The 15,490-nt window shown below is 42.1% G+C and overlaps 1 protein-coding gene across 2 annotated transcripts in view; it reads right to left on the bottom strand.

Moving 5' to 3' along the window:
* LOC118399161 (zinc finger protein ZFPM2-like) overlaps nucleotides 1–15,490 on the bottom strand; it is a 107,775-nt gene that overhangs the window by 26,922 nt on the left and 65,363 nt on the right. For both annotated transcript variants that reach the window (XM_035794995.1, XM_035794996.2), the window contains one exon: nucleotides 2,430–2,550. In XM_035794995.1, the coding sequence (XP_035650888.1) occupies nucleotides 2,430–2,550 (121 nt within the window). The remainder of the gene's footprint in view (nucleotides 1–2,429; nucleotides 2,551–15,490) is intronic.

The following is a 15,490-nucleotide window of genomic DNA, read 5'->3' as shown; positions in this document are numbered from 1 at the left end:
GTGTGAAAGCAAAACATTGATATCAAACTTCTACAACATCCAAGATCCAATAAGACATTTGACTGAAAACCACAGCGGCGCCATAATGTATTTCCAGTATCTGTATGTAATATAGACCCACTACTGTAACTACTATTTAGACCCAGTTTTACAACATCTGAAAAATACATAGCTGCAGCATATTACTGTATACCTGCTAGATGCTACAACAGCCTGCCATCGCCCAAAACAGGAACTGTACTGATAAGCCACTACCAATTTCTATCTCCCTGTTGCAACGCCAGACATTTTTCTGACATTGGCCTCAGTTTCACCCTGCTGCGTCCCGACCCCGCACTTCCATTATGTTTCCTCAGAGCAAGCAACTTCCAGAAGGCTGTCACATATCAGTCAGGGAGAAGGGGGATGAAGGGAGGAGGAGCGAGACGGGGGAGCGATGATACATCTAAGTGCAGCGACTAGGGCCTGGCTACCATCTAATGAACAGTCTAAACCCCCTGCCTAGTCCTAACAACCGTCTACGAGCATCAGGGACTAGGGCACGATAAGGACTTAAGTCTTGTCACCTCGTCCAGCATTGATCAAACCGGGCTTTATGACGTGTCGTCAGACCTTCCGACAACATCCAGCAGAGCTTAATAATCTCATATATTTCCTTCCTTTCCTCTGACATCCCATGCAGGCCCTGACAGTCATTCAAGATAAGCCAAAAGCCTTCTGACAGTATAGAGAGCATATATAAAAACACATAAATAATATGTGCTGCCATTTTGGCACCGGGAGTCAATGGAGCATAAGATTCTGTTTCACCATTTCTGTTTAAGTGAATTCTCACAATCAAATCTGGTAACAAATCCTGACACGATTAAAAGAAAAACTATTTTTAAAGCAATGCACCTCATCGTAAAAGGCATTGAAAACCTCTATAGAAAGTCACATTGAAGTCACCAGCAAAGATGACATTATGTGAGGCACCCTGCTTTATAAATGTGTTTTGAAACAAACACCAAGAACAGTTGGCATATACAGTATTAATCTCAGAAACCCAAAACTAAAATCTTGAGTAAATGCATCAGAGCCAAACCATGGGCCAAATGTCCCCTCCAATTCCAAGATTTGAAAATATGCAAACACCTGCTAAATTGTAATTTGTCCAAATGAGCAGTGAGAAATTCCTCATTAATTGTTGCATACCACAGTCTGTTGACATACCATCCTATGTCACGTGCGTCTGTCCACTAAATATGAATACATTATTAGCATGTTACAGTAGCTACAATAGATCAGATGAGTAAACTATCAATATTTAAAACATCTTCTAAAATCACCCATCCACAGCCAATCTACTGTACATTGGCATTATCTCAGTGACAGAACTACCCACTGCCCAGCTATAGATTATAGGCCTCTGTTTTCTGTCTGATCCTCTGCCACCCCATCCAGTCTCTATCCAGCCTGACTATAACGACAGAACCTGTGGCTAAACCCAATCAATTACCGCTGTGTACAATTCATGACTAACTTCCCTCTGAGAACCATGATTCAGTTCATCTCTGTTGTGTTTTAATTAAACACAATCGCAGCACACTGACTGGCTGCTACTGTCGATGCTGTGTCTGTGGAGTCTCCCTCAGGAGGCAATTCTCTTTCAACAGACTGATAATAGAATATGACATTGGTGGAGATGTTCTGTTATTCTTCACTCTCAGTATTGCTCTGTGTCCTAAGATAACTGATAGTGACCTGAAAAGCTTCTCGTTGCCTGAAGTCTTCATATGTTAAAAAGCATTTAGAGATTTGATTTCGTCAAACAATGATAACTGAAGTGAATTATTAACATTATGCCTCTACACATTTTAGGGGTGTTAATTTCATGGAAATGTCATGTTTATGTTTGTTGTTAATATGGAATGATTGTATAGATTCAATGATGTTGCTTAATATACAGACAGCTTACAGTTGAAAATCAAGGACAACACTCTTCTTTATGACAACGAATTGCAACTGTAAGCGGTATATTAAGCAACAACATTAAATATACAGAATCATTGAAAACTGTAAAGGAAGTAATATGTTGAATAAATGCACCACTTCTTACAATAAACGATAGTCGGTGTCTTGAAAACTTCTTGAATAAAAAAAAAGAGTCAACTGAGAACAAATAGACTCAAATGCAAAACTGAGATTAAATGTATTTGGCTAAGGTGTATGTAAACTTCCAACTTCAACTATATGTAAAGACCCCCAAAGACACATCCCTGCTCTCACAGTCTCCAGGGAAGTTGATTACTACAGTTTGTGTTAAAGACAAGATTTTCTACTCCAGCTTTTACTAAACCTGGAAGTCCCCTCAGGTCGATAGACACCTTTACGAGGGAGACCTGTTCCCAATAGTACAGTATTAGTGAAAGAACAAATAGGTTACGTACCTATGCTGTACACTACACAGTTGTTCTTGCCATCTTCTGCTGCCAGCCAGGTGATGTCCTGAAGCCACCTGGGACCACCAGTCAGAACCATTGGGACAGGCCGCTTTGGGGACAGGGCACTCTGAAGGACAGGAAAGACGTTGGTGGTACGTTAGCATTTTGCTGTCTAAAAACCTGTGATCACTCATTCATCAATCAGGCCTGTCGCTCTTATGGAAAGTTTTCAAAGTCTTTTTCACAGTTGATCTGACGGTGAGATTGAAGGATGGCATGTGTGGTGTGTGTGTGGTGGGGAGTGTCTTATGGGGTACAGCCCAGGCCTAGGCCGTCACTCGAATTTGTCCTCAGTGACAATGGGGTTACGGGGCTCTTTTGAATGTTCTTGTCCTTCGGGGTGCTTTAGAATCCTGAAGAGAGTTCGGATGGAGAAGAAGAAGAAGAAGGGAGGAGAGCTGCTTTAGAAGTGATCTTTAGACACATTGTACCTCCCTATCTGTACCATCGACGCCGCCTCCTGAAGCCTGGCAGGGAAGGGAAAGAATCGAAAAGAATTGGTGTGCGTTTCAAAAGAGTGACCCAGGTCTACAGATCACAATGCAGGGATAAATGATTGTGTCAATATCTTGGACTATATTTCACTTGCTGCCTAGTTCGGATATGGTATGTCATTTCTCATAAAGAGTGGTTTCATGTGCTTTCAAAGAGACATCGACATAATACCACTGCTTGACACATTACTCTCCGTCTAAATGTAAGTGTTCCTAATCTGTAACAAGTTGACCCTCTCCTCTGAGCTAAACAGCAATGCTGGGCATCCTTGAATTGAAGTGAACTTATCTATATCCAACTGTGTGTACTGTAGAGACTCTGAGTGCATCCGAAATGGCACTCTATTCCCTATATAGTGCACTTCTTTTGACAATGGAATATTGAATGTGCATAAGGAATAGCGCATGTAATTAAAAATAACACATTTAATGTATTTCTATGGAGGCGGGTGCCATTTCAGACACAGCCTCTGCCATGGTTCTAGGAACCTTGTCGTTAAATGAAAATCAATATAAACAACAAGTTGACTCCCATTACAAGATAACCATCATTGATTTTGAGTTTTTCTAGACTTTGGCCAACTGTTCCATCTAAATGTGAACTTTCAACCGCTAGATTAGGATCACAGTGAGTGGATCAGGTCAGGACATAAGTTCCAATGTATCTCTGTGAGCTGATCTCTACCTCATGTTCAGCAATAGGCTGGTATACCATCAATGACTGCTTCTCGAAGAAGGAAGAAGGGGTCTGTTCCCATACAACCCAGATCACACTGGTTTTAAAGCTACATTCTGGTATTCGAAAAATAACAAAATGGTAGTGACAGAGTATACTCTATATCAAGAATTGAAATGAAACACATTCCCAGATCCCAGGCTGAAGCTTTAAGTATCTAATTATTCTGCATACATACATGGGAAAGGGGAATACCTAGTCAGTTGTACAATTGAATGCATTTAACTCATCCTGAGCCATTGTGACTGAATGTATCACACCCAGCTGATGCATAGATTTGTATGTCATTAGATGATGACATGGATCTGCAGGCAGCTGTCCACTTTAGACAATAAAAGATGAGCCAGATTTATCATATCGATAACAGCTATACGTAAAATCATGTGAATTATAGTGTCCCATAAGGAACATTTTTAGCAACTATTTTAACAAAATATGTGGCTATATTCAACCACGGAAGAAAGAGCTCTCTAAATTTGCTCTCAGACATTTTATTTAATTATAGCATTAATCTTTCATTAGCCTAATAGGCCAGAAATCTGCATTTCTGCTGAATGCTGCCATTTTTCTTCTCCCTCATCTCTTCAGTCACCTGGTTGGCTAATTTGACAGGGTTTTGTCGTAGGGCCCTGGCACTGCACCGTGCGGGGGAGATAAGAGGCAGGGGTGAGGGACACTTCTCAGGCCTCAGCAGCAGTAGGGGCTTGCCATCTCATGGTCAGACTGGGCTGTTTTTTTGCATTGAGGTCATCCTCAACATAGCTAGAATGTTGACTTCAATATGTCATTCTAGGTTCTCACTACTTATCCAGGGAAACAGCATCATGGTTCCATTTTTTTAACAGCAACTGGATACAGGTCTTCCATGTTTCTTCTTCGATTCACTGAGAGGCAACGCGGAACGAGGGAGAGCACAGTTTGTTGTTTTGAAAGTCACTGAAAAAGTGTTCTATTGAAAAAGTTTGATCAATCTGCCATCCTTAACACAATGGAAAAATCATTTTTTTATTGAAATAGCATGGGAGACAAAGAAAAACAAATTGATACTATTTAAGGCCATGTGGCAAACAATAATGCAGGCAGAGGAGATTGTTGTTGTTTGTGTACGTCTGTAAGTTGTTGTTCGTATATATGTATGTTTGTATTTGGTGTTAAAAAAAATGTATATATATATATATATATATATACAAAAAAAGTATTTAGTCAGCCACCAATTGTGCAAGTTCTCCCACTTAAAAAGATGAGAGGCCTGTAATTTTCATCATGTGTACACTTCAACTATGGCAGACAAAATTAGAAAAAAATCCAGAAAATCACCTTGTAGGATTTTTTATGAATTTATTTGAAAATTATGGTGGAAAATAAGTATTTGGTCAATAACAAAAGTTTACCTCAATACTTTGCTATATACCCTTTGTTGGCAATGGCAGAGGTCAAATGATCCCTCCGATGTCAACAACTACAGACCAGTATCCCTTCTTTCTTTTCTCTCCAAAACTCTTGAACGTGCCGTCCTTGGCCAGCTCTCCCGCTATCTCTCTCAGAATGACCTTCTTGATCCAAATCAGTCAGGTTTCAAGACTAGTCATTCAACTGAGACTGCTCTTCTCTGTATCACGGAGGCGCTCCGCACCGCTAAAGCTAACTCTCTCTCCTCTGCTCTCATCCTTCTAGACCTATCGGCTGCCTTCGATACTGTGAACCATCAGATCCTCCTCTCCACCCTCTCCGAGTTGGGCATCTCCGGCGCGGCCCACGCTTGATTGCGTCCTACCTGACAGGTCGCTCCTACCAGGTGGCGTGGCGAGAATCTGTCTCCTCACCACGCGCTCTCACCACTGGTGTCCCCCAGGGCTCTGTTCTAGGCCCTCTCCTATTCTCGCTATACACCAAGTCACTTGGCTCTGTCATAACCTCACATGGTCTCTCCTATCATTGCTATGCAGACGACACACAATTAATCTTCTCCTTTCCCCCTTCTGATGACCAGGTGGCGAATCGCATCTCTGCATGTCTGGCAGACATATCAGTGTGGATGACGGATCACCACCTCAAGCTGAACCTCGGCAAGACTGAGCTGCTCTTCCTCCCGGGGAAGGACTGCCCGTTCCATGATCTCGCCATCACGGTTGACAACTCCATTGTGTCCTCCTCCCAGAGCGCTAAGAACCTTGGCGTGATCCTGGACAACACCCTGTCGTTCTCAACTAACATCAAGGCGGTGGCCCGTTCCTGTAGGTTCATGCTCTACAACATCCGCAGAGTACGACCCTGCCTCACACAGGAAACGGCGCAGGTCCTAATCCAGGCACTTGTCATCTCCCGTCTGGATTACTGCAACTCGCTGTTGGCTGGGCTCCCTGCCTGTGCCATTAAACCCCTACAACTCATCCAGAACGCCGCAGCCCGTCTGGTGTTCAACCTTCCCAAGTTCTCTCACGTCACCCCGCTCCTCCGCTCTCTCCACTGGCTTCCAGTTGAAGCTCGCATCCGCTACAAGACCATGGTGCTTGCCTACGGAGCTGTGAGGGGAACGGCACCTCAGTACCTCCAGGCTCTGATCAGGCCCTACACCCAAACAAGGGCACTGCGTTCATCCACCTCTGGCCTGCTCGCCTCCCTACCACTGAGGAAGTACAGTTCCCGCTCAGCCCAGTCAAAACTGTTCGCTGCTCTGGCCCCCAATGGTGGAACAAACTCCCTCACGACGCCAGGACAGCGGAGTCAATCACCACCTTCCGGAGACACCTGAAACCCCACCTCTTTAAGGAATACCTAGGATAGGATAAGTAATCCTTCTCACCCCCCTTTAAGATTTAGATGCACTATTGTAAAGTGACTGTTCCACTGGATGTCATAAGGTGAATGCACCAATTTGTAAGTCGCTCTGGATAAGAGCGTCTGCTAAATGACTTAAATGTAAATGTAATGTAAATGTAAATGATTTCTGTAAGTCTTCACAATGTTTTCACACACTGTTGCTGGTATTTTGGCCCATTCCTCCATGCTGATCTCCTCTAGAGCAGTGATGTTTTGGGGCTGTTGCTGGGCAACACGGACTTTCAACTCCCTCCAAAGATTTTATATGGGGTTGAGATCTGGAGACTGGCTAGGCCACTCCAGGACCTTAAAATGCTTCTTACGAAACCACTCCTTCGTTGCCCGGGCTGTGTGTTTGGGATCATTGTCATGCTGAAAGACCCAGCCACCTTTCATCTTCAATGCCCTTGCTGATGGGAGGTTTTCACTCAAAATCTCACGATACACGGCCCCATTCATTCTTTCCTTTACACGGATCAGTCGTCCTGGTCCCTTTGCAGAAAAACAGCCCCAAAGCATGATGTTTCCACCCACATGCTTCACAGTAGGTATGGTGTTCTTTGGATGCAACTCAGCATTCTTTGTCCTCCAAACACAATGAGTTGAGTTTTTACCAAAAAGTTATATTTTGGTTTCTTCTGACCATATGACATTCTCCCAATCTTCTTCTGGATCATCCAAATGCTCTCTAGCAAACTTCAGACGGGCCTGGAAATGGCTTAAGCAGAGGGACAAGTCTGGCACTGCAGGATTTGAGTCCCTGGCGGCGTAGTGTGTTACTGATGGTAGGCTTTGTTACTTTGGTCCCAGCTCTCTGCAGGTCATTCACTAGGTCCCCCCCGTGTGGTTCTGGGATTTTTGCTCACCGTTCTTGTGATCATTTTGACCCCACGGGGTAAGATCTTGCTTAACAAGTTCAAACAGGTGCCATTAATACAGTTAACTAGTGGAGTACAGAGGAGCCTCTTAAAGAAGTTACAGGTCTGTGAGAGCCAGAAATCTTGCTTATTTGTAGGTGACCAAATAGTTATTTTCCACCATAATTTTCAAATTCATTAAAAATCCTACAATGTGATTTTCTGGATTTTTTTTCCCTCATTTGGTCTGTCATAGTTGAAGTGTACCTATGATGAAAATTAAAGGCCTATCTCATATTGTTAAGTGGGAGAACTTGCACAATTGGTGGCTGACTAAATACTTTTTTGCCCCAATGTATACAGTGCCTTGCGAAAGTATTCGGCCCCTTGAACTTTGCAACCTTTTGCCACATTTCAGGCTTCAAACAAAGATATAAAACTGTATTTTTTTTGTGAAGAATCAACAACAAGTGGGACACAATCATGAAGTGGAACGACATTTATTGGATATTTCAAACTTTTTTAACAAATCAAAAACTGAAAAATTGGGCGTGCAAAATTATTCAGCCCCTTTACTTTCAGTGCAGCAAACTCTCTCCAGACGTTCAGTGAGGATCTCTGAATGATCCAATGTTGACCTAATTGACTAATGATGATAAATACAATCCACCTGTGTGTAATCAAGTCTCCGTATAAATGCACCTGCACTGTGATAGTCTCAGAGGTCCGTTAAAAGCGCAGAGAGCATCATGAAGAACAAGGAACACACCAGGCAGGTCCGAGATACTGTTGTGAAGAAGTTTAAAGCCGGATTTGGATACAAAAAGATTTCCCAAGCTTTAAACATCCCAAGGAGCACTGTGCAAGTGATAATATTGAAATGGAAGGAGTATCAGACCACTGCAAAACTACCAAGACCTGGCCATCCCTCTAAACTTTCAGCTCATACAAGGAGAAGACTGATCAGAGATGCAGCCAAGAGGCCCATGATCACTCTGGATGAACTGCAGAGATCTACAGCTGAGGTGGGAGACTCTGTCCATAGGACAACAATCAGTCGTATATTGCACAAATCTGGCCTTTATGGAAGAGTGGCAAGAAGAAAGCCATTTCTTAAAGATATCCATAAAAAGTGTTGTTTAAAGTTTGCCACAAGCCACCTGGGAGACACACCAAACATGTGGAAGAAGGTGCTCTGGTCAGATGAAACCAAAATTGAACTTTTGGCAACAATGCAAAACGTTATGTTTGGCGTAAAAGCAACACAGCTCATCACCCTGAACACATCATCCCCACTGTCAAACATGGTGGTGGCAGCATCATGATTTGGGCCTGCTTTTCTTCAGCAGGGACAGGGAAGATGGTTAAAATTGATGGGAAGATGGATGGAGCCAAATACAGGACCATTCTGGAAGAAAACCTGATGGAGTCTGCAAAAGACCTGAGACTGGTACGGAGATTTGTCTTTGAACAAGACAATGATCCAAAACATAAAGCAACATCTACAATGGAATGGTTCAAAAATAAACATATCCAGGTGTTAGAATGGCCAAGTCAAAGTCCAGACCTGAATCCAATCGAGAATCTGTGGAAAGAACTGAAAACTGCTGTTCACAAATGCTCTCCATCCAACCTCACTGAGCTCGAGCTGTTTCGCAAGGAGGAATGGGAAAAATGTTCAGTTTCTCGAAGTGCAAAACTGATAGAGACATACCCCAAGCGACTTACAGCTGTAACCGCAGCAAAAGGTGGCGCTACAAAGTATTAACTTAAGGGGGCTGAATAATTTTGCAACCCCAATTTTTCAGATTTTGATTTGTTTAAAAAGTTTGAAATATCCAATAAATGTCGTTCCACTTCATGATTGTGTCCCACTTGTTGTTGATTCTTCACAAAAAAATACAGTTTTATATCTTTATGTTTGAAGCCTGAAATGTGGCAAAAGGTCGCAAAGTTCAAGGGGGCCGAATACTTTCGCAAGGCACTGTATATATATACTGTGGGGCAAAAAAGTATTTAGTCAGCCACCAATTTAGTCAGCCACCCACTGGGGATCCAGGCCCATCCAATCAGAATGAGTTTTTCCCCACAAAAGGGGTTTATTACAAATCTCCCTGTTCCATTGCATGCCTTCCCTCAATTTAAAGGGATATCAACCAGATTCCTTTCCCTATGGCTTCCACGTGGTGTGAACAGTCGTTAGACATAGTTTCAGGCTTTTACTCTGAAAAATGAGTGAGAAGGATCACATCGCGTCAGTGGATGGCTGGGTGCCAGCAGAGTTTTGCATGTGCAAAAGCTTGGAGCAGACATTTTCTCGGATACTATTTTCTACCACTATTTTCGTCTGCGCCGTCGTGACCGCTCGAGCCTGTGGATTTCTGAACAAAACGCGCCAACCAAATGGAGGTATTTTGAATATAAAAAGATATAAAAATCATCTTTATTGAACAAAAGGAACATTTATTTATTGTGTAACTGGGTCTCGTGAGTGCAAACATCCGAAGATCATCAAAGGTAAGCGATCCATTTTATTGCTTTTCTGACTTTCGTGACTAATCTACTTTGCTGCTAGCTGTTTGTAATGTTTTGTCTGCTGAGAGAGATGTTCTAACATAAACGCTTGGATAGCTTTTGCTGTAAAGCTTTTTTAAAATCTGACACACCAGGTGGATTCTTAGTCCGCCCCATCCCGCATGCGGGATCGTGACTACAGCCTCAAGCTCATTACCATAACTTAACGTTAGCGATTTCTAAAAATCGCAAATTAAATTAAATAAATATGCCTGCTCTCAAGCTTATCCTTTTCTTAACAATCCTGTCCGTCTCAGATTTTCAAAATATGCTTTAGAACCAGAGAAAATCAATAATTTGTGTAAGAGTGGTGATAGCTAGCTTAGCATTTAGCGTTAGCATTTAGCACGCAACATATTCACAAAAACCAGCAAAGGGATCAAATAAAATAATTTACCTTTGAAGAACTTCAGATGTTTCAATGAGGAGACTCTCAGTTACATAGCAGATGTCCAGTTTTTCCTGAAAGATTATTGTGTAGGACACATCGTTCCGCCACTATTTTTTGTTACTATGCATTTGGCTACCGAAACTAACCGAAAATTCAGTCACATACACGTCAAACTTTTTCCGAATTAACTCCATAATATCGACTGAAACATGGAAAACTTTGTTTGAATCAATCCTCAAGGTGTTTGTCATATATCTCTTCATTGAAATGGCAGTCCTAGAAGCCTCCTTTGTTCTCTGATTCGGATGGAAAAATACTGGTAGCTGACTTTTGCGCACCAATTTCCACGCAGACACCGTGCGGGACACTTGGCAATTGTAGTCTCTTATGGTCAATCTTCCAATGATATGCCTACAAATACGTCACAATGCTGCAGACACCTTGGGGAAACGCTAGAAAGTGTCCGTTCATTCCTGTCGCATTCACAGCCATATAAGGCGATCATGGAAAACGTACCTTCAGAAATCCTGTTCATTTCCTGGTCGCTCAAACATCTTGGTTTTGCCTGTTCTAAGGCACTCACAGTGAAAATCTTTGCAGTTCTGGAAACGTCAGAGTGTCTTCTTTCCAAAGCTATCAATTCCAAGCATAGTCGAGCATCTTTTTGTGACAAAATATTGCGCTTAAAACGGGCACGTGTTTTTATCCAAAAATGAAATACTGCCCCTATAGGACTAACAGGTTACAAGCTAAGCTGTGTTTTGTTATACTGCACTTGTGATTTCTACTCAGAACCCCGATGGTCATAGGGGTCGCGTGACAAAGGACGGAACCCCAGCAAGTCACATGGGGACTGAGGCACTGGGCAAAGAACCAGCGGATCACAGGTGAGCCACTCCCTCGCCCATCAATACTCCCCTTAGACAGTCAGGTGACACGCCTGTGCGGGAACCCGCAGTCCTCGCAGACCAAGTCCAAGCCACCAAAAATACTTAATCTGTAGGTTTCCAATTCGGGATTGTTGACAGACAGAGATATTTTTTTTTTAAATGGGAAAAGTGAAGACACTATCAAAATGTGTTGATACCTGAAAAAAGCTAAACTGTTCATGTTGGAAATTATTACTAAGTTTGTTTTGTTCGTGAATTGGCAGCTCCTGTTCTATTTTATAAAAGGGAAGACGTTATGGGTGTAAGATGATAGTGATGCCATCTGGTGGTAAATGTTAATTACTGCAACTCCAGTGTTTTACCGGTGTGCTTGAGATACCCAGATGTATTGCAATGTACTGAACAAGACTGGTTATTCGCATCAATGCCTCCATATCTTCATTTAACATCCAGACATATATGTTTTAAAACATTAGCTGTCACATTGAGGTTTGATAGGGGGTCAAAAAAAATCCCTGAAGCGAAGGCCAAAAGACAAATAAAACTTCTCGAATTAGCTACTCACTTTAGCGTTAACTTCTTTCAGGTGTTTTCTGATCAGCTTCTCACTTCTTTTGTTTCTCCAGTTGTCAGCTCTACCACACACTGTTTACACACTCATTTGTGGCACCCAAATAAAAAATGACAGTTGGAACTCCACAGCAGAAAATACATGATTCTTGTTGCTAGGCTGCCAGTTAAAATGCCTTTAGCTTGAGGTTTGCCTGCGCCTTTATCCACAGGGAATACAACAATTATAGCTAATATCTGAAAGAATTATATGGATTTAATATTTGTCAAATTATTGAGCATGTCCTTAAAACTAAAATAAGTATCAGAAAATGCATATCATTAGAAAATGTTATATTCTGATATGGACCTCATTCAAGAGCATATGCATTGTACGTGGTGAGATAATGTACAATACCGTCAGTATTTGTCATCAAATAAAGTACATGAGATGTCCAAAAAGGCCTATCTCAGGATATCTAATGAGTCAGTATCCGGTCTGATATCTGGAGGAAATCCCAAAATTATGTGCATGAAAGAAAAATATGAATCTCATATTTGTGAAATGATTGAGCATGTGATGAAAACACAGAAATGCATTAGGAATTGTCCTTATCTTCAGCATATCAAAAATATTTGGATATGGACCGCAGCCAAAAGAAGCTTATCTGGAATCAATATACACTATATATACAAAATTATGTGGACACCCCTTCATATTAGTGGATTTGGCTATTTCAGCCACACATGTTGTTGACAGGTGTATAAAATCGAGCACACATCCATGCAATCTCCATAGTCAAATATTGGCAGTAGAATGGCCTTATTGAAGAGCTCAGTGGCTTTCAAAGTGGCATCGTCATAGAAAGTCAGTTCCTTAAATTTCTGCCCTGTTAGAGCTGCCCAGGTCAACTGTAAGTGCTGTTTTTGTGAAGTGGAAACGTCTAGGAGCAACAACGGCTCAGCCGCAATGTGGTAGGCCACGCAAGCTCACAGAGTGGGACCGCTCACAGAAGTGCGTAGCATGTAAAAATCGTCTGTCTTCGTTTGCAACACTCACTACTGAGTTCCAAACTGCCTCTGGAAGCAACGGCAGCACAAGAACTGTTCGTCAGGAGTTTCATGAAAATTTCATGTAGCTCCCGACGAATGGGTTTGCATGGCCGAATGGGTTTCCATGGCCGAGTAGCCGCAAACAAGCCTACGTGCAATACCAGCCGTCGGCTGGATGGGTGTGTCATGACGTTGGCCTGGGGGTTGGTTTATGACAGTCATAAATACCTCTTACCCCCCTTTTCCGCTCTCTACCCCTACTAAGGTTACATTTGCAAAACCCCTTGGTTAACATAGAGATTCTGGGAACGTCAGAATGTGGGGGGAAATGAAATATATTCTGGTAATCCGAACAATTGAACATATGCAGTGGTACTTAATGAATATGATGTCAGTTCGGTTGTCATCTGAGACATTCTCATCAATGATAAGATGACAAACTCCACAGTGGAATGTCTATACATCAGTTCAGATTCACATGGAATTGTCTTTCAATTTAAATGTTTGAATATGAAATTATTTGTGATGGGATGAAATGGGATTTTAGCTTCTAAAATGTGAGATGTGGGTTTTCATAAGTTAGAGATGCTCACTCAGTGGCCTGCCCACGTGAAGAGACAGAGGTTGTAAACTATGACACACACCCCTTTTCTCCCTTCATATATGAGCTCTTGACGACAACATAACTTCCTGTTCCGAGGATGTGAGATGACGATCCCATGTCAGAAAGTTCAGACAAAAACTACAGAACGAAGCCAACATCAGCATGAGCTTTGGTTGCGAATGGTATGAACCTTGAACTCTTATTCACGACAGAAGTGATACCTCCTAGCCGTTGAGTTAGCGACCGCAGCCGCAAACACAGGTTAGGAAGGAACCGACAGAGTATCCCATCTACCACACAACGACTTTACTACAACTTATCCAAGTGACCACCAGAAACATTCCTCAAAGGACAGAGGACTCGGTTTGGAAACACGGTCTCCCATCTACCACCAACCTACTGAAGCGCAGCTCAGAGTAAATATTTAGTGCATTTTCCTTTTCCAAATGGGCGGTAATTTAGAATGCATAAGATACTGTATTTACGATAGCACAGCTTCTCCCTGTGTTGCTCAGTCTTCCCGCTCTTTCACTCAAACCCAGCCCCTTTTCCTTTGTGTAACAAGCTGTCATATCTGTTCCGCCCGCTAGGGACGTTTCCCATGACGTAAAGAATTATCCAGGTATAATAAATTCTTTGTATATGTTATTCTGTGTGATTAGTTAGGTATTTAGTAAATAAATCATTAAACCCAATTTTGTATTGCTGATTCAACTTGTTGGCCAGGATTCTTGCAGATAACCAAGAATTTACAACTTTCAGATGAGACTGAAGTAAGATGACGATTAATGTTGACTGCTATTGATGTAAAATATTGCTAAATCTTTAAGAGTTTATCCGGAAGATAACAGCTCTATAAATATTATTTTGTGGTGCCCGACTCTCTAGTTAATTACATTTACCTGATTAGCTCAATCAGGTGATATTAATTACGGAGAAAGTATTTTATAGAATAGCATGTCATAGCAATTAATCTGGCATAGCCAAAGACACGACAGGTGTATAGCTCGCTGTCATTGGACTCTGGAGCAGTTAAGAATCACGCTTCACCATATGGCAGTCCGACGGACGAATCTGAGTTTGGCGGATGCAAGAAGAACGCTACCAGCACCAATGCATAGTACCACTGTAGAGTTTGATGGGGGAGGAATAATGGTCTGGGGCTGTTTTTCATGGTTTCGCTATGCCCCTTAGTTCCAGTGAAGGGAAAGATGTGAGTGAGATCGCTCAGTTTGACATGACTAAACTGAAGAAGACTGAGACTGAGACTGAGGAGAAGAACACTCTACCTACCAACAGCATACAGCATACGCGACAGCATGCAATGACATTCTAGACGATTCTGTGCTTCCAACTTTGTGGCAACAGTTTGGGGAAGGCCCTTTCCTGTTTCAGCATGACAATGCCCCCGTGCACAAAGCGAGGTCCATACAGAAATGGTTTGTCGAGATCGGTGTCGAAGAACATGACCGGCCTGCAAAGAGCCTTGACATCAAACCCATCGAACACCTTTGGGATGAATTGGAATGCCGACAGTGAGCCAGGCCTAATCGCCCAACATCAGTGCCTGACCTCACTAATGCTTGTGGCTGAATGGAAGCAAGTACCCACAGCAATGTTCCAACAAATAGTGGAAACCCTTCCCAGAAGAGTCTAGACTGTTATAGCAGCAAAGGGGGACCAACTCCATATTAATGCCCATGATTTTGGAATTAGATGTTCAACGAGCAGGTGTCCACATACTTTTGGTCATGTAGTGTAGCTTCATATCTTCACAAAACACATATGTTTGATGTATACAGTCCATATGTGTCAACGTTAAGAGAGAAAATAGGATGTCACATCTCTTATGATATTGCATGTCCATGTGTGATATGCAGACGAATCCTAATATCATCCTAATATATATCCTATATCCTAATATATATCCTATATCCTAATATCATATTTGTCTAAAAGGCACATCTGGATTCAGAATTTGTCAGAATACGGTGCATATCCACAAAACTGAAAACATGCATTGGAAATGGTCTGTAATT

This window comes from Oncorhynchus keta, chromosome 20 (assembly GCF_023373465.1).
Source record: "Oncorhynchus keta strain PuntledgeMale-10-30-2019 chromosome 20, Oket_V2, whole genome shotgun sequence".
Classification (NCBI taxonomy): Eukaryota; Metazoa; Chordata; class Actinopteri; order Salmoniformes; family Salmonidae; genus Oncorhynchus; species Oncorhynchus keta.
This window is presented reverse-complemented; position numbering and strand designations above follow the sequence as displayed.